A 20,938-nucleotide genomic window follows, 5' to 3' on the forward strand; every position below is an offset into this window, starting at 1 on the left:
ATGGAAAATAGTATGGACTTTCCCCAGAAAATTAAGAAGAGAAATACCATACAATATGGCAATTTCGCTTCTGGGTATTCACCTGAAAACAATGAAAACACTAATTCAAAAAGATATATACACCCCTATGTTTATTGCAGCATTATTTACAATAGCCAAGATACGGAAGAAACCTAAGTCCATCAACTGATGAATGGATAAAGAAAATGTGGTATATACACAGAATGGAATATTTCTAAGCTATAAAAAAGAATGAAATCTTGCTATTTGTGGCAACACGGATGGACCTAGAGAGTCTTACCTAAGTGAAATAATTTAGGCAGAGAAAGACAAATACTGTAAGCTTTCATTTGTATGTGGAGTCTAAAAAACCAAAACAAATGAATGAGCAAAATAGAAACAGACTCATAAATACGGACCACAAACTGGTGGTTGCCAGAAGAGAGGGGGGTGAGGGGATGGGTGAAATAGATGGAAGAGAATTAAGAGGTACAAACTTCTAGTTATAAAATAAGTAAGTCACAGGGAGGTAAACTACAGCATAGGGAATATAGTCATTAATATTATAATAACTACGTATGGTGACAGATAACTGAACTTACCATGCTGGTCATTTACTAATGTATATAAATGTTGGGTCACCATGTTGTACAGTTGAAATGAATACAATATTGTATGTCAACTATATTTCAATTAAAAAATCAGTTGTGTTTATACACACTAACAGAACAAAAAAGAAAACAATTCTATTCACAATAGCATCGAAAAGAATAAAATTCTTAGGAATTAACCCAACCAAGGATGTGAATGCTGTATGCACTGAAAACTAAAAGACATTGCTGAGCCTTTTGTGGCCATTGCTGAAGCGCCAGCAGCCAAAATGAAGTTCAAAAGACTGGAGCAAGAACCATGAAAGACCTTTCAGTGCACCTTCCCATATTCTCAGGAAAATTATGTCTTCCCCTTTTCCAAAGAGCTGAGACAGAAGCATGATATTTGATCCATGCCCATCTGAAAGCATGATGAAGTACAGGTTGTATGAGGACACTACAAAGGTCAGCAAGTTGGCAAAGTTGTCCAGGTTTACAAGAAGGAATATGTCATCTACACCGAATGAGTACAGTGAGAGAAGGCAAACGGCACAATTGTCCATGTGGGCATTCACCCTAGCAAGGTGGTTATCATTAGACTGCGAAAGATCGTAAATAATAAAAATACATTATATGTTTATTAAAAAAATAAATAAACAAAATTTTTTTAAAAGATCATAAATAGATCCTTGAACATGAAGCCAAATCTCACCAAGTAGGAAAGGAAAAGGGCAAATATCAGGAAGAAACAATTGAGAAGATGCAGGAATAAAGCAATCTTATATATGATTGTTCTATCCTATGGGAGGAAAAAGAAAAAAAAACATTGCTGAAAGAAGTTAGGGAAGATGTAAATAAATGGAAAGACACTCCATGTTCATGGATTGGAAAACTTCTATTATTAAAATTTGTTATATTATCCAGAGCAATCTACAGACTCAGTAGAATCCTTATCAAAATCCCATCTTTTTTTTTTTTGCAGAAATAGAATTATATATCCTAAAATTCATATGGAATCTCAAGGGATCCCTAAATGCCAAAACAATCTTAAAAAAGAGGAAGAGCTGGAGGTGTAACACTTACTCATTTCAAAACTTACCACAAATCTACAGTAATCGAAACAGTATGGAGCTGGCATAAAGACAGACACATAGACCAATGGAATAAAGTCAAGAACCCCCAAATAAACTCTTGCCTATAGAGTCAGTGATTTTCAACAAGAGTACCAAGATCATTCAGTGGGAGAAAAGACAGACTTTTCAACAAAGGGTGCTGGTAAAACCGTATATCCACATGCAAAAGAATGATGTTGGACTCATATACAAAATTAACTCAAAATGGATAAAAGATTTAAAAGTAGGAGCTAAAACTATAAAATATTACTATTTTAAATACATAGTGCTGGAAGCTGCTTTCCTCTTCAAGAGATGTAATTGATTTCAAGGAGAAAATTTACCTTTGATTTAGGAAAACATATTAATGTGCTTTTTCATTATGAGAGAAATACGTAAAGTTAGTAGAGGCAGGCAGAAGTCACATGTTTCTGTAAAACATATAGGGATAATATTTTATTATAAAATATTAATATACTGATGGTCTTAATATTTTCTTTTTCATACACCTTTAGATGCGATCTCATGCCTATTCATCCAGAGATCCTCGTTGTCTTGGGGAACATCTGGATTTTTATCACAGAATTTCCAAGAGAAACAATTCCAAAATGGTATTTTGACAGATAGAGCAAAGCCATAGTCTTGAAAACCAGACATTGGTAAAAGAAAAAGAGGTTTCTGAAGTTCTTGGTTTTAGAATTTCAGGCTTGGCTTCATTTTTAGAGTTTCTTGCTGAGTGTGCATTTTAGGTTGGGACCATCTTCTTTTGGAGGTGAGTATTCATTGGCCAGTTCTGTTTCCAAGAACTTAAAAACATCAAAACTCTCCTTTTTCATTCTTCCACTACCTTCACAAGGGGCTAGAACCCATAGGGTCCTGTGTGGTTGTTTGGACTCATCCATTCATATTCTAGAGTTCCAGGGGCTGCCTGGTCCTTACTTCGCTGAAGACATTGTCTCTGGTTACTTTGCTATCCCAATTGATCTGTTTTTGTGAAGACACTTGAGACAATTAAAAAACTCTATAGCCATTATCATTTTCTTGCATTTGTAACATTTGGCAAACTGATCATTACTTTGAAAGCTAATAAGAAGACAAAAGGAAAACTAAAATTTTTTTAGAAACTTCAAATGCTGTAAAACCACTTAATTCAATATGTAAAGTGACAAAAACTTTATAAAGTTAAAGAATCAAGTTTTCGGTAAATTGGTAAAATAGGAAAATTGTGATTTAGTGAGTTAATTTCTGATTGGTTGGCCATTTGGTGAGTTTATTTTTATTTTTATATTATAAAAAGTTTAAAAGATTTTATTTTTAATTCACTCTACACCCAGCATGGGGATCAGACTTACAACCCTGAGATCAAGGGTCAAATGCTCTACCAACTGAGCCAGCGAGGTGCCTTGAGGAACTGATTTTCAGAGAGTTGATTTTCAGTAAGTTGATTTTCAGTAATTTGATTTTCAAGGTAGTCATGGAGAGGGTAGAACTGGACTGGATTCAAGGGTAATTGAAGGAGAGAGGGCAGAGGACCATGACCAAGGTGATACTAAAAATAGAGAACCATCAGAAAAAAGGAATATGCCACCCAGACCTAGCGTCCCACAGTCATAATGTTATACAAACTTAACTTCTGTCCCAGGATGTCATTCGAGAAAGAAGGAAGGAGAAGGAGAAAGAGGAGAAATTCTGAAAGACTTGGCCTTTCCCAAAGGAAAGATGAATCTTTTTTTTTTTTTAATCTCTTTTAAATGGGAAGAGTTGCATCTATATCTTTAAAAGTCCTGTTTGGGGATTTTCCTACCATCATTTTGAATTGTTGCTACAGAGTATGATGAAATCAGTCATATATATATGCACATATACATATATATATATATTAAAGTTACTTTTTTCACAGACAGGTTTTAATTTTTATATTTCAAGCTATCTAAAGATATAAAGGAACAGTGATTTTAGTATATGCACTGTTGAAGAAAGAGCAAAGAGCGATTTTAGCTTTAAAATTTTTAGTTTGTTCCTAGGAGATAAGAGGTCTGGGATTTAGAGAAGTCAGAAAATGGGAGGGGAAAGTTCTAGGACAAGCCAGCAGCTTCCAGCAACACGACAGAAGTCCAGAGCCTGAAAACACAGCCAGTAAGACACCTGCTACAATAGAGAGCAGCCTCAAATCAGCTGAAACAGACTTTCCGGAGCAGGAGGTTAGAGCAAGAGATCCGGAGCACCTGACATACAGAAACACATGTTTGTATCACTTCTCTGTCCAGGGAATTCTGGAGACAGGACTAGACCCCTTGAATTCCTGAAATTATCTGGGTTGGAACTATTTAATTAATTACTAAAAAAGGGTCATCCCAGGAAGTTGAAGAGCACATGAACACTCATAGTGTACAGTAACATAATGGCTTTGATTCTTCTTTCTTTTCACATCAAACGTGGTTGTTTATAGCCTTCTTGATAAATTGAAAGATCTGGGATGGCAGGAACCATAATGTGGTCCCAGAGCCTAGCACAGTGCCTGAAGCAAAATAGACTAAAAGTAGTTAAACACATATATACTAAAAATAGATAGAAGGGCTAGAATTGAAACAATGAAAGGTAAGATCGCCCTCTGGTGGAATCCCTAGGTGGTCACAAGTCTGCCCCCCAACCCCAGGCCGGCCTCTGGAAAGTGGACTGTTAAATTGAACAATCTAAGAAAAGAGTTAGTGGTTAATTGGCTGCCAACAGAGAGCAACCAGAACAGAACTGTTCATTAGAAATGTAATGAGACTATGGTGAGTGCTGTAAAGTGGGTAAACCTGGCAATTCACAGACCTGTATCCCTGTGGCTAATAATACATTATATGTTTATTTAACAAATTTAAAAAATTAAATTAAAAAAAAGAAATGTAATGAGAGTTACATTTTCAATATCAAATTTTCTAGTAGACACTTTAAAAAAGTAATAAAAAACAGTGAAATTAATAATATATTTTAAAAACTCAACATATCCAAAATATTGCCAATTAACCATCAATCAATATAAAAAGATTAATTAGATAATATATTCATATATATAATTTTAAATATATATAATACATATATGTTTTACAAGGTCTTCAAAATTCCATGGTTTCCTACTTATATCTCAGGACTGGCTATATTACAAGTGGTCAATGGCCACCTGTGGCAGGTGGTGACTATATTGGACAGCACAGTCTTCTGGAGAAAGGGGCCATGTGCTGTTTTCTGTGTCCCCAGGACATAGTAAGTGTATAGTAAGTGTTCCATAAATATATGTTGAATAAATAATATCTCCTAACCACCTACCTCAGCTTTATTATTACATAACGTTATTATGTCTCTAGAGAACATGATGGATAGAACTACATTTATCTCAAAGTCAAGTGTTTTAGACAATTTAGAGTAACTGAGTTTATGTCATATCCAAAGAGCAGACACTTTTCTCCCCAATGTTGAGCCTGTACTTATTTTCAGTATTTGTTTCCAGTACTGGAATATCGCTCTCTAGAACCACTGGTATTCAATTCATTGTTTGTATTTATTTATTTATCTATCTATCTATCTATTTATTTATTTGAGAGAAAGAGAGAGAGCACGGGGGCACATGCGCCAGTGGCGGGGGGGGGGGAGCTGAGGGGGAGGGAGAGAGTTTCAAGCAAACTCCGCACTAAACGCAGAGCCCAATGAGGGGGTCTTTCGGACCACCCTGAGATCAGATCTGAGCCCAAACTACGAATCAGAGGCTTAACTGACTGCACCGCCCAGGCATTGATCTTTATTTGTTATAATCTGTTTATGTATTTGAAAAGCATTTATTTACTACTGTGTTAGCATCTGGAGGAGAGGGGGGTTTATATAACAAAGAGTCAATGAACCACAAGCCCTTGGCATTTCTATATGGGGGGCTGTAGTTTGTACATAATATTAGAGGGAAATAATGGAGAGGCCTGCTTCCTGTGAGGATAAATTAACACGTGTTCTTGATTCCCAGCTCTAAAAACCAACCATGGAGAAGCCGTGAAGGGAAACTCTGGGAAATCCCTCGTGCCACTGTCTCTTGTTTTCGCGTGGCTCGCTGGCTGTGAGAAGATTCATCAGAGGCGTCTGCTCCTGCTTTTCCTTGGTGTTCCCTTGAACATGTATCACCTGCCCCATAATACGAAATACAGGGGCAAGATCCTGATTGCTCATACAGCAGTGGAGGGTTGGGGAGAAAGTCTAGGTTGAAATGCCTGCTGGAGCTGGGAGGGGTAGGACAATAGATGCACCTGAGCCCCTGCATCATTCACTGTACTCTGTCTCCCAGCGCCAGGGAGAGAGAGGCCTGGCCCCTCCCACCTGAGCTGTCACCAGTAAGGTGACACCAAAAGGGTGGTAACTGGCTTTGTGTTGTCCTAGAACTTGGGTCCTTCCCTCTCTACATTCATGAGACTGACCTAGATGGGCACTCAAAGGCCAGATTTGTAACTCCCTCCCTTTGGTGAGTTTCACAACTGGAAAGAAAAACAACAAATGGGCCCATATATGTCCTTAGAAAAGTACCAGAAAATATAGACTAGCCCCTTAAAATGAGCATGAAAAATGCATTAAAAAATAAGAAAAGTTAGGGGCACCTGGGTGGCTCACTGGGTTGAGCCTCTGTCTTCGGCTCAGGTCATGATCTCAGGGTCCTGGGATCGAGCCCCGCGTCGGGCTCTCTGCTCAGCGGGGAGCCTGCTTCCTCCTCTCTCTGCCTGCCTCTCTGCCTGCTTGTGATCTCTGTCTGTCAACTAAATAAATAAAATCTTTAAAAAAAAAAAAAAGAAAAGTTATTATAATATGAGAAAAGATAGGGAATACAGGGAAAGCTACATAGAAGTTCCAGGCATGAAAAAAATATGAAAGTCAAAATAAAAATCCTACTAAAGGGAATAAATAGTGGGAGAGATACAACTAAGCGGGAAGACTACACTGAAGGACTTTCCTAGAGTAAAAGATACAAGGAGGAAGAAATTGAAATAGAGAAGTCAAAAGAGACTGGGGAGAGAAATGCCCAATCAGGGATAATATGAATTTCATGAAGAGAAAAAAAATTAAAGACGAAGAGAAAATTTACATTTACAGAAATAAAGAGAATTACAGAATTCCCAGAATGAAAAGATACAGGGGATCCATAATGCCCTATAGCAAGAGAAGGAAAACCCATTTTAGATACAATATTTACAAATTGTAAATTTAGATACAAATTTGGATACAAATTTAAATGGAACTTTAGATAAAATTTTAGATACAAATTTCAAAGGTCAAAGGCAATGAGAAAATTCTAAGATTCCCGAGAAGAAGCCTGATATCAGATTTCCTAACTACAGCACTGGATGCAAGAAGATATTGGGATGATATTACTTAAAATATTAACAAAAAAAACAACTGTGGCGGGGTGGGGCTCCAGGCACTCCCTAGAGCCCAAGGCCACTGCACCTGAGCCCAGTGAGAACGCCAAAGGCAAGGTTCTTTTTAATTTTTTTTCTAGCCCTTTACTCCCAGGAATTTTAGACGTTGAAAACACTCCCTATGCGCAGGATCTGATATTGTGTGGTTCATTAGGATCTGCTGTGGTTGGCCTTGGACATTTTTTGTTAACTGGCCGTGAGTTGGAGGATTTATCTTGGTGACTTGAGGATGCTTATTCCACTGTGGGCATAATTACGCAAAGCTAAGACACCAGGAAAGAATTGTCAGAGAAGGAATTAAAAATCAGATTTTACATGAAAACACCCACCTTGATCCTAAAAGAAAACAAACCAAGGGCAACGGGAGCAACTAAGCAGGCGTCAAACACAGAAAACCCAGACACCACTCACGGAAGTCAGTGTGAACAGAATCGAAGTCAACTCCACTAAACCTTTCAATTAAGTAAATAAAGTGTGTGTTGTTAAAAAAAGAAAGAAAGAAAGAAAGAAAGAAAGAGAAAAGGAAAAAAGGGGAAAAAGAGAAAGAAAGAAAGAGAAAAAAGAAGAGAAAGAAAGGAAAAGAAAAAAACACTTTAAACTTAGAATTTATTTATTTTTTAAAAGATTTTATTTATTTATTTGAGTGAGAGAGAGAGTAGGGGGAGGAGCAGCCAGGGAGGAAGGGAGAATCTCAAGCAGGTACCCCACTGAGCGTGAGCCGGATGCGGAGCTGTCCCAGGACCGTGAGTGAGATCGTGACCTGAGCTGAAAAGCAAGAGTCCAGCGTTAAACCATCAGAACTACCCAGGAGCCCCTAAACATAGAAATTAATACATAACTAAACATTATTCAAGAGCGATGCTATAACAAAAATATTCTCAGGTATACAAAGCTTCAGAAGATTTGCCACAGAAATACTCAAGACATTTTTGGAAAAAATATTCCAATAAGAGAAAAAAATGTCAGGAGGTGCCAAAAAGGAGGAGAAGTAAAGTTGATCAACACCTTGGTGAAGAAGAGAGGGAGGAAGTAAATGAATAACTTGAAAGCATACTGAAGTTCTGATCTGGTTAGAGAAAAGATTGGTAAGGCATAGAGAACAGTTTGGTTTTGTTTTTTTTTTTAAAGACAATGAAGAAAAGGAAACTTGAAAAACAGAAATATTGAAATAAATAAAATATTAGAAACAAGTCCAAATATGTTAATAATCACAATAAATACAGCTGGGAAGGGCAAAGATAGTGCTATGTCCTCGCCAGACCAGTACATCTCCTGAACACACAGCTAAAATTCATTTTTCCATTCCTGTTGTACTCAGGCAGGGTCATTGTTTAATTCTTGCGAAGGGAATGTGGTAGAAATGGCATGTGGTTTCTGGTCCAAATCTGTAAGATTGTAAGATCCTTCCACAGACTCTCTTCTGGAAGCATAGTTCTTTTCAGTTGCGATGGTGCTCACTTTTGGAGCATGCTACTAACCCGGGTCTCCTGGGTCTACCCTTGAAAAGGCTGCTTTAACTCAGGTCAGAATGGAACCCAGGAATCTGTATTTTTTAATTTATTTTATTTTTTAAGAAAGCGAGAAGAGGGAGGGGCAGAGGGAGAGGGAGAGAAATCCCAAGGAGGCTCTGTGCTCAGCATGACTCAGGGCTTGATCTCATGACTCTGAGATCATCATCTGAGCCAAAATCAAGTCAGATGTTTAACCGACTGAGCCACCCAGGTGCCCCAGGAATCTCCCCAGGTGATTCTTCTGTGTAACCAGATTTGGAACCATAGACTCAGATGATGTCTTGGTTCCCTTCCAAGCTGAAAATCATTTATTTCATGATCTTTCAGATATTTGGTTAGACTTTTCCTTATCTAGAGAGATGGTTAGCTTTGTATATATTTTTGATATTGGACCAAATTCTGCCCCTGCCTCCCATTGGATGAACCCAACCAGAAACCATAGGGCAGGGAGATGTTGTCCACAGGTCAGCCTGCAGGCAGCACGGAGAAGGGTGTCCCGGGGGCCCAGAGGGACAAATGGAGGTTCTCCTGCACCCTCTGCCCTCCTTAGAACAGTCCACTGAGACTCCTTACAGTTCTTCCTTGCTCCGAGCATCTCTCACAATTACATATTTTTTTCTAACACAATGAAATGAAGTAATGTTTTCCAAAGTGATTTAAAGGGTTTTTTTTTTGTTTTGTTTTTTAAAAGATTTTTATTTATTTATTTGATAGACAGAGAGAGATCACAAGTAGGCAGAGAGGCAGGCAGAGAGAGAGGGGGAAGCAGGCTTCCCGCTGAGCAGAGAGCCCGATGTGGGGCTTGATCCCAGGACCCTGAGATCATGACCCGAGCTGAAGGCAGAGGCTTAAACCACTGAGCCACCCAGGCGCCCCTAAAGGGTTTTTTTTTTTAAGGATTTTAATTTGCTGTGTATCCATGATCTCCTTTTAAAAGTTTCTAAGTACAGTTTATATTATTATTTATATTATTTATATTATTATTGTCTTCAAATCTGTCTGCAGAAACTTATAGGGAGACTGGGATTCTCTACACTCCAGACCAAGATAGAGGTTTTGTTTGAGCTCGGTTGCGTGGTTCTCTGATGGCCTTTTCTCCCCCTTCAGGGGGCCTCTTGTTGGAGTTCCTAGTAATGACTGATTTAAGCCCCTGTCACCTCCCAAACAGAAACCTCCTCTTCACTCTCCTGGGGGCCAGGCTTCCCCGGTGCAATGAGGGTCCAGCTCATTCTTTCACCTTCCACCTAGGCTCCTTACTTCTTTCCCCAGCAACAGCTGCACGAACTCAGAGAATGACTCTGATTGGCTGAATATAACAGGGGTCTTCCCCACCCGAGAATCTGTTTCCTTCCTCTTTCTGTTTACCTCCTCCACGGGCCCCACACCGAGAATTACTTAGTTAAAGGACCAGGGCAATGCTCCTCAGTGGGGGGCTAGTCCTGGGACTCTACATCTTGATCAGCCTCCTGAGCCCCCAGGAAACTGGGGCCATCAAGGGTGAGTGCTGGGAGGGATTGGGTGAGGAGAGGAGATTTAGGATTACATGAGAGATGGTATAGAACATAAATTGTTCTTCTCTGGTTTATGGGCAACTTCCTTCACCAAGAGAACCCCAATCTCTCTCACGTCTATCATGTCCATTGCAGACCTAAAATATACAGGTCAGCCCAGCCCAGCCACGCCAGCTGCAGGTTCAAACTTTTCTAGGTTCAGGTGCCTCCCCAGTTCCTTCCTTCCTTGTGAGACCCGGACCTCCATTCTACTGCTGCCCAGCACAGTGATTTCTCTGACACTTCCTGGCTTGGAGTGTGTCCATTCAAATCCAGTTTTATTGCAGTATTTATCACCATGTGGATAGTTAACTGTTTATCTGCCTTTTCCTGCTCTAGACATGAGCTCCTTGTGTGAGGGACCTACAGCTGGGTCATCTGTATTTCCCTGGGACCTAGTATTGTGCTGGGCACATAGTAGTCCCTTAATGGCTGTTGAACATACAATTTCATAGAATTCTAAAGGTCCCTTACCAATTAAAATCTAACCCAAATTTCCAACAAAAACTGAGCCTCAGTTATGGAAACAGACATGTTTGATCATAATCTGAGGTGAAAGAGTTGGGGGGCATAAACCTGACTTGAACTTTAGGCTCCTTTTCCAGTGCTCTCTGTCATACCTCAGACTGCCTTTTCCTATCTGGTTGGTCTCTGTCACAGATCTTAATTCTTACTTCTGTCAGCCATCACCTCTTCTCCCCTCACGCCTACCCACAGTGTCTCTGTGCCCCAGGCTCCATTATGCTCCCATCCTTAATCATCTTCCCTCACCCCCACCCCCCCACCACTCATCTCACACACAGGACCTCATAGGACAACTAGAGCTGACGACCGTGGCTAACATTCAACTTTGGGGATCCCAAGCATGATTCCAGGCGGCCTCTCTTCTTCCCGACCTGGTATGCCACACCGCGCTCATGTCTCTGTTCCTGTCATTGTGTTGGGCCTGGGCTTGTTTCCCTCTGTCCTCGCCCTTCTACTGCCCAGCAACCTTTCCACGGTCCAAGAACCAGCTCAACAAGTCAACTCTGTCCCCACAGAGAACCCAGCCTGGGGCATAGGCTCAGAGATTCAACATATCGCATGCTCTCAATGAGACTGATACGTTTTCTTTTCTGTCTCTGACCCTGAACTCACCGGATTCAGCTGATCACATGGGCTCCTATGGACCAGCCTTCTACCAGTCTTATGGTGCCTCAGGTCAGTTTGCTTATGAATTTGACGGGGAACAGCTGTTCTCTGTGGAGCTGAAGAAGAAGGAGGCCGTGTGGCGTTTGCCTGAGTTTGGCAACTTGGCCCACTTTGACCCACAGAATGGGCTGGCCAGCATCGCGGTGATCAAAGCCCATCTGGATGTCTTGGTGGAACGCTCCAACCGCACCAGAGCCACCAACGGTATCTGCCTTTCCTCTCCTCGTGCCCTCCCCTCCCCTGTGTTAGGCAGGGGAGGTCCAAAGAAGCTTCTTCCCACCTCACAGGCCCCCATCTACTCTGGCATGCCCCTCTTTCACCCTCTGTGACTGTTGTATTCAGCCTCTTTCTTTTCCAGGAGGCTCTAGAACTTCCCAGACCCTTTCAGCACCCTCTTCCTCCTCTTCCCTCTTGAGGACTGACACTTTCACCTGGACACCCCCTCAGGGACCTGTCAGACATAGGAGTCCCTGGTGCCCCCATGACCCTCCTCAGCCTCTTTTCCCTCTGCCCCCACCCCCACCCTGGCTGTTATGTCCCAGAGCATCCCCTGCCTGCAAATGCCTAAATAGGAGGAAATGTCCCTCAATCCCAGTCCTAATCAGGCGCAGCTGCAGGGATGAGCCTTTGGGATTCAGGGCCTCATTCTTCCTAGTGCCTCCGAGAGTGACGGTACTCCCCAGGTTCCGAGTGGAGCTGGGGCAGCCCAACGTCCTCATCTGCATGGTGGACAACATCTTCCCTCCTGTGATCAATATCACCTGGCTGCGCAACGGTCAAACAATCAGCGAGGGGGTGGCCCAGACCAGCTTCTATTCCCAGCCCGACCATCTGTTCCGCAAGTTCTGCTACCTGACCTTCGTGCCCTCTGCAGACGACATGTATGACTGCAAGGTGGAGCACTGGGGCCTGGATGAACCACTTCTCAAACACTGGGGTAGGAGCCCCTCCCCAGCTTGCTCTCCTCAGACCCATGTTTCCTTTACTCTGGAATCCTTTCACCGACCCTTCCTTTCTCCCCCAAGAGCCCCAGGTGCCTATCCCAGTGCCAGACACCACCGAGACTCTGATCTGCGCCCTCGGCCTGGCTCTTGGCCTGCTGGGCTTCCTTGTGGGCACCTTCCTCATCATCAGAGGCACGTGCTTGTCCAGAGCCCACAGGTACAGAGGCCGCGGGCTTCTGGGGGCAGGAGAGTGGGTGGCTCTGAACAGGATGGGGTGGAGGATCATTCCTTGGGGAGCACTGGGGTCAGGGAAGGGTAACATAGACAAGTAGCAGAGAGAATAGAAGAGCAGAGGTGATGAGGGGGTGAGGTTTTGGGAAGGTGGGCGATCAGAGATAGGCTCCCAGCATTGTGAGCTCGAACAACCTTGTTCATATGCTTTTTACCACTTTAGGTAATGAACCTTCCGAGAACGAAAGATTGTGGGAAATGCTCTATGGATTCCTTGCAAGTTTCTGACAGCCCTTGCATACTCAGTGCTTCTGCCTACTAAGTATATCCCTACGGTGCTGACTTTGGGTGGGATCAAACCCTGTGCCATGGATCTCCTCTCTTAGACCTGGTACTCATCACAGGATTTGTGGGGCAGCAACTAGCTCCCCTTCCCACCCCCAGTGTGCACGCACACGCGCACACACACAAACACACTCTTTTCTTGCTCTACCCAAAGTTCTGGCTAGCAGCAGTAAATTTTTTATTGGTGTTTGCACTGTATTCTTCCTGCCAGGTCTTGGCCAATTCTCCCAGGGTGTGAGGGGTGCCAGGAACCTAGAAGGGGGAGTTTCAGGTGATGACCATCAAACAGTATTATTTCATACTGGGGACTGGCAGCCGTCCTCAGGCCAGTTCAGCCATGTCTTGCTCCACTTGAATAATTCATTGTGTGTTAGTTGTGAACAGGCCATTTCACAAAGACTTCATGAAATTTACCTTCTGAATTTAGATTTACCCCCAAAAGAGTTTTCAGGAGAGGAAAGTTTCACAAGCATTGTACTTTTGTCTATGTTAACGCCATAATGAAGAGCCCATAGGTAAACGGCCATGATCTACGATGTCATCTCCTTTTTCTGTAACCCCTAGAGTCCCAGGCATGACAAAGAGAGGTCCAAAGCTTGGATACTATGGTTACTTCCTTAACCTGGGGTCAATCATAGCAGTGGAAGACTTGGTCACATGTTTAGAGAGAGTTCAGGTGGATATCTCTTAGCAGCTTTCAAAAATGAAATGTACATGAAAATCACTAGGAAGCCTTTTAAAAAGTGTAGGCTTCACCCAGATATACCGAATTAGACTCTTGGGGTTTGGGGAGAGTGGTAGCAGCGTGGAATTTTTAACAGGCTCTAGATGATGCTGATGCAGCCACCCTGGACTAAGACTGTGGTCTGATAACTGGGACACACTGACATACCCTGATGCTATTGGAAGAGGGGGAATCCCTAAGGTCAGATTGGTCCAGGAAAACTTTTTGAAGAACTGGTCTTTTCAGACATAGAGAAAGATACAAGTAAGCAGGGACAAGATGGGATTTGGCATTGTGAGCATTTGGTCCTAGAGAAGAAAGAAAGCAAGAGATCATGAAGACACTGGATTTCCCAAAAGAGAATAAGTTCAAAGAATGGCCAGAAGAAGACCCTGATAGAAGTGGGGGAGTATCATCCTACTCAAGGCTTTTGTTTGCCAGTAACAAAACCCTCTTAAAACGATCACAGATATAAGGAGAGGATATTTACAATAAAGACACAGGAGTGGTGTCCTGAACCCAGGGATGGGTTTTAGCCAAGCTTTGCAGGGAACAGAATTCAGAACTGAAAAGCCAGCAGAATCTAGAGCAGCTTTCCTTGCTCTGTCTCTCGGCTACATGGCCTGTGTTGTCCCTCTGCATGTTAGCTGTATTAGCCATATTATTCTGGCTCTGAGGACAATCCTTTTCAGCAACATATCCACCTGAAGTTGTTAAGTTTGTATATTATCTCGGCTCTACCCACCCATCAACAGTATCTCCCAGCCACAATTTTAAATTCTTGGAAAAACAAATGAATTCCCAAACTTGGGGCGGTGTCCATCCCAATCCGATATACCGTGACCAGAGGCACAAGATCCATAGTATAAACTCCTCTGAGGAGAGGGGTTAGATCATGCTTAGAGAAAAAAGAATGGGTTGGTTCTCAGAAGATACCTAAAGATATGTTTGTCCTCAACATGCCCCGATCTCTGCTGATCTTTTGCTTAAAAGTTAACTTGATCATCCTTGGAAAAGATGCTTCTCTGATCTCTGTCCTGTGTTTAATAAGGTCATTAAAAGTTTTTCCTTTGATCAGAAGTGCGTTTCTTTTTCACTATGCATATATTATACAGAAGTCACTGAAACTTCTAGGAACAGTTCCAAATCTTTTAGGTTTATGTATTTGCCTTCAAAATCACATTTTCTTCTAGTTTCAAGTAAACAGCCTCCCATTAAAAAAGTTGTTCTCCCTGTAACCCTGGGGATAAAAATATATTATATGTTTATAAAAAATAAAAATTTTAAAAAATTGTTCTCCTATATTCTTTTTTTCTTTTTAAAATTTTATTTAAATTTCGTTAGTTAACATACAATGCAATATTGGTTTCTGGAGCAGAATTCAGTGATTCGTCACTTACATACAACACCCAGTTTCATCATAAGTGCCTTCCTTAATACCCATCACCCATCTAGCCCATCCCCCACATACCTCCCTCCATCGACCCTCAGTTTGTTCCCTATCATTAAGAGTCACTTATGGGGGGTGCCTGGGTGGCTCAGTGGGTTAAAGCCTCTGCCTTCGGCTCAGGTCATGATCCTAGGGTCCTGGGATCAAGCCCCGCGTCGTCAGGCTCTCTGCTCAGCAGGGAGCCTGCTTCCTCCTCTCTCTCTCTCTCTGCCTGCCTCTCAGCCTACTTGTGATCTCTGTCTGTCAAATAAATAAATAAAATCTTAAAAAAAAAAGAGTCACTTATGGGGGCACTTGGGTGGCTCAGCTTGTTAAGTGTCTGCCTTATGTGGTTAATTTAAGCCATTCTGACAGGTGTGAGGTGGTATCTCATCATGGTTTTTATTTGTATTTGCCTGATATTCAGTGATATTGAGTATCTTCATGTGTCTGTTAGTCATCTGGATGTCTTCTTTGGTAAAGTGTCTATTCATGTCTTCTGTCCATTTCTTAACTGGATTATTTATTTTTTGGGTGTTGAGTTTGGTAAATTCTTTACAGATTTACGATACTAGCCTTTTATCAGATATGTCATTTGCAAATATCTTCTCTCATTTTGAGTGTTCTCTTTCAGTTTTGTTGATTGTTTCCTTGGCTGTGCAGAAGGTTTCTATCTTGATGAAGTCCCATTAGTTCATTTTTGCTTTTGTTTCCCTTGCCTCCTGTGACTTGTCTAATAAATTGCTGTGGCTGAGGTCAAAGAAGTTGTTGCTGCCTGTGTTCTCCTCTAGGATTTTGACGGTTTCCTGTCTCACATGTAGGTCTTTCATCCATTTTGAGTCTATTTTTGTGTGTGGTGTAAGAAAGTGGCCCAGTTTCATTCTTCCACATGTTGCTGTCCACTTTTTCCAACACCATTTGTTGAAGAGACTGTATTTTTTCCATTGGATTTTCTTTCCTGCTTTGTTGAAAATTAGTTGACCATAGAGTTGAAGGTCTGTTTCTGGGGTCTCTATTCTGTTCCATTGATCTATGTGTCTGTTTTTTTGCCAGTACCATACTGTCTGAATGATTACAGCTTTTTAAAAAAGATTTTATTTATTTATTTGACAGAGAGAGACATAGCGAGAGAGGGAACACAAGCAGGAGGAGTGGGAGAGGGAGAAGCAGGCCTCCTGCTGAGCAGGGCAGGGAGCCCAATGTGGGGGAGTGGGGGGCTCAATCCCAGGACCCTGGGATCATGACGTGAGCCCAAGGCAGACGCTTAATGACTGAGCCACCCAGGCATCCTGATGATTACAGCTTTGTAATACTGCTTGAAGTCTGGAATTGTGATGCCTGCAGTTTTGTTTTTCTTTTTCAGGAATGCTTTGCCTATTAGGGGTCATTTGTGGTTCCTTACAAATTTTAGGACCATTTGTTCTAGTTCTGTGAAGAATGTTATATTCTTGATCTCATCTCTTTCTGTGTCTTTTAGAATAGATTTTCAATAGGTACCTCCTCTTCTGTATTTTCAAACTCTCCCTCTTTGCAGGGTTCCCTCTACAAATGATGAGCATATCATATCTTTTATATATCAAGAACATCAAATCTCCTCTTTGTCCTATAACCCAGCATCCCCACCCCTGCAAGTTCCTCCCAGTCATTCTCTCTGAAAGAGTATTCTGCATGGGCGGTCTCCAAATCCCTTTTACTGATCCTTTCTTTCTCTCTCTCTTTCTCCCCACACAACATCCTGTGCATGCTGTGTATCATAGAGTACACATACATTGCATCTTCTAACCACAAGTAATCCCATTTGGTAGATACTAATATCATTCCATTTTTAAATAAGAGGAAACTGAGGCTTGAACAAATTCAGTTACTTGTTCAAAGCAGCATGACTGTCAGCGCCAAAGCAGGGAATAGAATTCAAGTCTGACTCCAAAGGCCATGCTCTTCGTGTTTTAACAGGTTTAATGCAGATCAATGAATGACCCACTGCATGAACCAGGAGGAAGCAGAGCAGATATGGACATCCAGAATTTTCAGAAAACTAAAAGCTGAATGCAATTATTCATTTTGACTTCCTAATATTAAGAATGTCCTTGTAGTGTTCCAAAAGAAGCTTGAGAAAATACTCAGAGGTCTAATTTATGTTTAATGAAACAGGTCCATTGTAGTCAAGTGACTTGCTACTCCTTTGACTCATTTATGCATCAATCTGATACATCAATCAGATACTCAGTGAGCCCCTCTTGTAAATGCTTTTGGCAGGGGTTGTGGGGCAGGAGTGAAAAGGCCAGACATAGCCTCTACCTCCAAAATGTTATCCTTAGTGAGGTAAACATACAAACCACCAACAAAAAGCATATTTAGGGGTGCCTGGGTAGCTCAGTGGGTTAAGCCTCTGCCTTTGGCTTAGGTCATGATCCCGTGGTCCTGAATATCGAGCCCTGCATCGGGATCTCTGCTCAGCGGGGAGCCTGCATCGCACTCCCCCCCCCACTCTCTGCCTGCCTCTCTGCCTGTGATCTCTCTCTCTGTCTCTCTGTGTCGAATAAATGGATAAAAACTTTTTTAAAAAGCCATGTTTAATGAGAAATATGAGGCCTGCACTTTGTGAGGAGTCCTATGAGGAAAATTAAACAGAATGAGAAATCTGATAGAGAGTGCTTGAAGGAGAGGGCTGCAGTCCTACTTTAGGAGGTGACAGGGAAACCATAATATTATTATTATTATTAAAAATTTTATTTATTTCTTTGACAGACGGAGATCACAAGCAGGCAGAGAGGCAGGCAGAGAGAGGAGGAAGCGGGCTCCCGATAAGCAGAGAGCCAAATGCGGGCTCGATCCCAGGACCCTGGGATCATGACCTGAGCCAAAGGCAGAGGCTTTAACCCACTGAGCCACCCAGGCGCCCCGAAGCCATGATATTATTAATGAAGACAGACAGGCAGAGCTCTGAGGAATGAGTGATTCAGTAAGAAAGAAGCACGATTATCCCAAGCACAGAACAGACTCCTGAGCTCACAGAAGGAGAGTTTAGTAATGCTGCTTTACCGAGAACTTTGTTCCTTCCCTTGCACAGGGCTACAGTTTTGTTCATCTGCTTAATCTTCTTTTTCTTTCTTTTTACCTTTTGACTCCCTTCACTCATTTCTCCCCTACTCACCTCCTCCCGACAACTTCCAATCTGTCCCCTGTATTTATGAATGTGTAGGGTTTTGTGTTTTTTTTTTTTTAGATTCCAGTGTAAATGAAGTCGTATGGTATTCGTCTTTCTCTGACTTATGTCCCTTCACCTAATACCCCAGAGATCCATCTGTAGTGTCGCAAATGGCAAGATTTCAATCTTTTTTTTTTTTACAGCTAAGTAATATTCCATTTCATATGTACCACAGTTTCTCGCTCCATTCACCCATCAACAGACACTTGGGTGATTCCCCTATCTTTGCCATTATCAACAGTGCTCAGTGAACATGGGGGTGCACATATCTTTTTGAAAGAATGCTTTCATTTTCCTCAGATGATATGGAATAATTTTAATTTTTAACAAAGTCATGTCATACCCCTAGTTTATTTATTTATTTCTTGTACATTCTTCCTATCTCCAGCTGTTGAGACCATATTTCTGAGAGCCGAGGTTACCTCTAGTGGTGAAACCAGAGCCAGTGCTAAGCAGCCCGACCCCAACAGTCATGGAACATGTTGTTTGTTCTCCTCTTCTAGAAGCTGTAGCGATCTAGTTAGATTATCCGTTGTCTTCACAAAGCTGCATGTCCAAGCATCCCGTCCTCTGAGGTTCCCACAATGGCTCTTTCTCTCTGTGACAGGCCATGCAGGGGGTCAGCCCTGACCAGCGGTCTATTTTGGAGAACAGCATTTTCTCAGTCACAGAACGCTCTCTTTTTGGGCCGCCAACTGCACAGATTTCTTCATTTTAAATGGGTTGCTGGACGTCTTTCTAAATCCCGAAAATCAAGTGGTCTTTCACTTGGTGTCAGTATATAAGGTGGCGTTTTTGGCGCCAGAGGGCTTTTTTTTTTTTTTTTTCCTTTAAAGATTTTATTTCTTTCTTTGAGAGAGAGCGAGCGAGAGCACAGGCAGGATGAGGGGCAGAGGGAGAGGGAGAAGCAGAAACTCCGCGGAGCAGGGAGTACCATGCAGGCTCCATCCCAGGACCCCAAGATCCTGAACTGAGCAGAAGCCGCTCAACCGACTGAGCCAGCCAGGCGCCCCGGTGCCCGAGGTTTAAAGGGAGTTGAGGGACTCAGGTCTTGGACGTGGAGTGTCTTCGTTATTTCCTGCTACAGCGCCCAGCCCTGGCCGGAACCGCACGATGACACTAGCTTGTGGGACCCCTCGGAATCCTTGTTCCAGGTCTGCAGTTGGTGGCGTTACATTTAATTTTTCTGGGACCCTCGTTTGCTGATTAATACTTCACTGTGTTCCATTTTATACTGAATTCGACTGATTTCTGCCAAGACAGCCACGGTGGGAGAAGGAAATGCGGCCCCACTCCTAAACGCGAACCGCCTACCGCCAGCTATTTGGCGCTGTCTGCTTCTGTGCTTCATTCATACCAGCTCCTCTGGCTTGCCTCCTTGTGCCTGTGCCGGCTTTAGAGCCGCTGCTGTCCCGCTGGGTCCTCTGGAGGGTCCCTGGCCAGGGCCGCTGCCCACCTGCTCCTCTCTCCAATTTTAGTATATGTGTGCTGCCGAAGCGAGCACCTGCTCCTCTCTCCAGAGGAGGCGCCTGGCCGGTTAATCATGCACAGAGTTTAAACAGTTGAGTAGTTCTATGAGATCTCCCAGAAACATCCAGTCTCCAGCGGCCTCTCCTACCGTGTCCTGCCCCCCCCCCCCCCCCCCGCCAAGAGGTGATTGACTTTCAACTGTTTTGAACCAATTCTGTTGGTATTAGCTCCTGTCTCGAAATAACACGTTTGTGTTGCTCCATCTTGATTTTTCAGCTTTAGGCTTTCTCTCTTTACCTCCCACTGTGGAAGACGAGGATTTTCATCCTCATATTACACGCGTGCTTCCTTCCCGTGGCCATAGCCTTTAATACAGTTTTACTGTCGCTCTGGCTTGTGGATGTTCAGTGTTTATATTATCTTGACCACGTGAAAGCCATTCAGAGCCAAACCATAGATTGAGCCACGCTCTTCCTTCCCTAGACGACTTTTGTTTTCCCTGGAGTGAATAATGGTCCTGTTTTCTCGTGCTTGGTTTTGTTCGTGCTTATTACTGAAGCACAAATTTCCTCACAGAGCAATCAGCCCATTTTATTGTCATAAAACTCTCCCGCCACCTTCTGTCTTCTTCACTCACTGCCCTCTGCGACACAGCTGTCATCCTGGGATCACCCCTCACCGTCCTTGTCAGGATTTACCTGTCCTCTGTGTGGCGGCTTCTGTTTCTTCTTAAATCCAGTAATTACCCTTTTGTGGTCTAATGCCTTATTTTAGGGAGACACATTCTCTCTTAGCTTCCTGAGAAAGAGTGCATACGAGGCAAATTTTTGTGCTTTTCATTTGAGAAAATGTATTTTTTCTACTCTTATACTTGAATGAGAGCAGTTGGGCATACAATTCAAAATTCAAAATAATTTCTATCAGAATTTTGAGGTCATTTCCCCTTTTCGGTTCTAGTGTTTTATTGAGAAGCCAAAAGATATTCGGAGTCCCGAAATTTGTGTGTGATCTGTTGTTTTTTCTCCTGAAGCTTTTAGAATATTTTCTTTTTTTTCTTCCTCCAGCTTTAAATTCCTATGCATGCTCTATTATCAGCAGGGTGAAGGAGATCCTTCTCAAATTGTCCCCCATCTACATTTTTAACCTTATTTCTAGTAGCTCTCCCGAAAACAGTCAATGCTAAGTCACACAAAACTCT

General features: G+C 42.4%; 1 protein-coding gene and 1 pseudogene across 2 annotated transcripts; both read left to right on the forward strand.

Moving 5' to 3' along the window:
- Positions 1-1,362, forward strand: LOC122904590 (annotated as a pseudogene).
- Positions 1,363-10,031: 8,669 nt separating this feature from the next.
- Positions 10,032-14,929, forward strand: LOC122911086 (HLA class II histocompatibility antigen, DO alpha chain). Of its 2 annotated transcripts, XM_044255493.1 has the most exons (6): positions 10,059-10,145; positions 11,002-11,097; positions 11,345-11,593; positions 12,045-12,326; positions 12,415-12,550; positions 12,788-14,929. In XM_044255493.1, the coding sequence occupies exons 2-6, from the start codon at positions 11,064-11,066 to the stop codon at positions 12,789-12,791; spliced, it is 705 nt and encodes a 234-aa protein (XP_044111428.1). In that variant the 5' UTR covers positions 10,059-10,145; positions 11,002-11,063; the 3' UTR covers positions 12,792-14,929. The 2 variants fall into 2 exon arrangements, with proteins under 2 accessions (XP_044111427.1, XP_044111428.1); XM_044255492.1 differs by lacking the exon at positions 11,002-11,097 and having other exon boundaries at positions 10,032-10,145.
- The last annotated feature ends 6,009 nt before the right edge of the window (positions 14,930-20,938 follow it).

Source organism: Neovison vison, chromosome 1 (assembly GCF_020171115.1).
Source record: "Neovison vison isolate M4711 chromosome 1, ASM_NN_V1, whole genome shotgun sequence".
In the NCBI taxonomy this organism is placed as follows: Eukaryota; Metazoa; Chordata; class Mammalia; order Carnivora; family Mustelidae; genus Neogale; species Neogale vison.

Excerpts from the sequence above, each read along its gene's own strand:
- LOC122911086 (XM_044255492.1), top strand. The coding sequence starts at position 10,064 with ATGCTCCTCAGTGGGGGGCTAGTCCTGGGACTCTACATCTTGATCAGC. Across the intron at positions 10,146-11,344 it reads GGAAACTGGGGCCATCAAGG|CTGATCACATGGGCTCCTAT; the intron begins GTGAGTGCTGGG and ends CACCGGATTCAG. Across the intron at positions 12,327-12,414 it reads ACCACTTCTCAAACACTGGG|AGCCCCAGGTGCCTATCCCA; the intron begins GTAGGAGCCCCT and ends TTCTCCCCCAAG.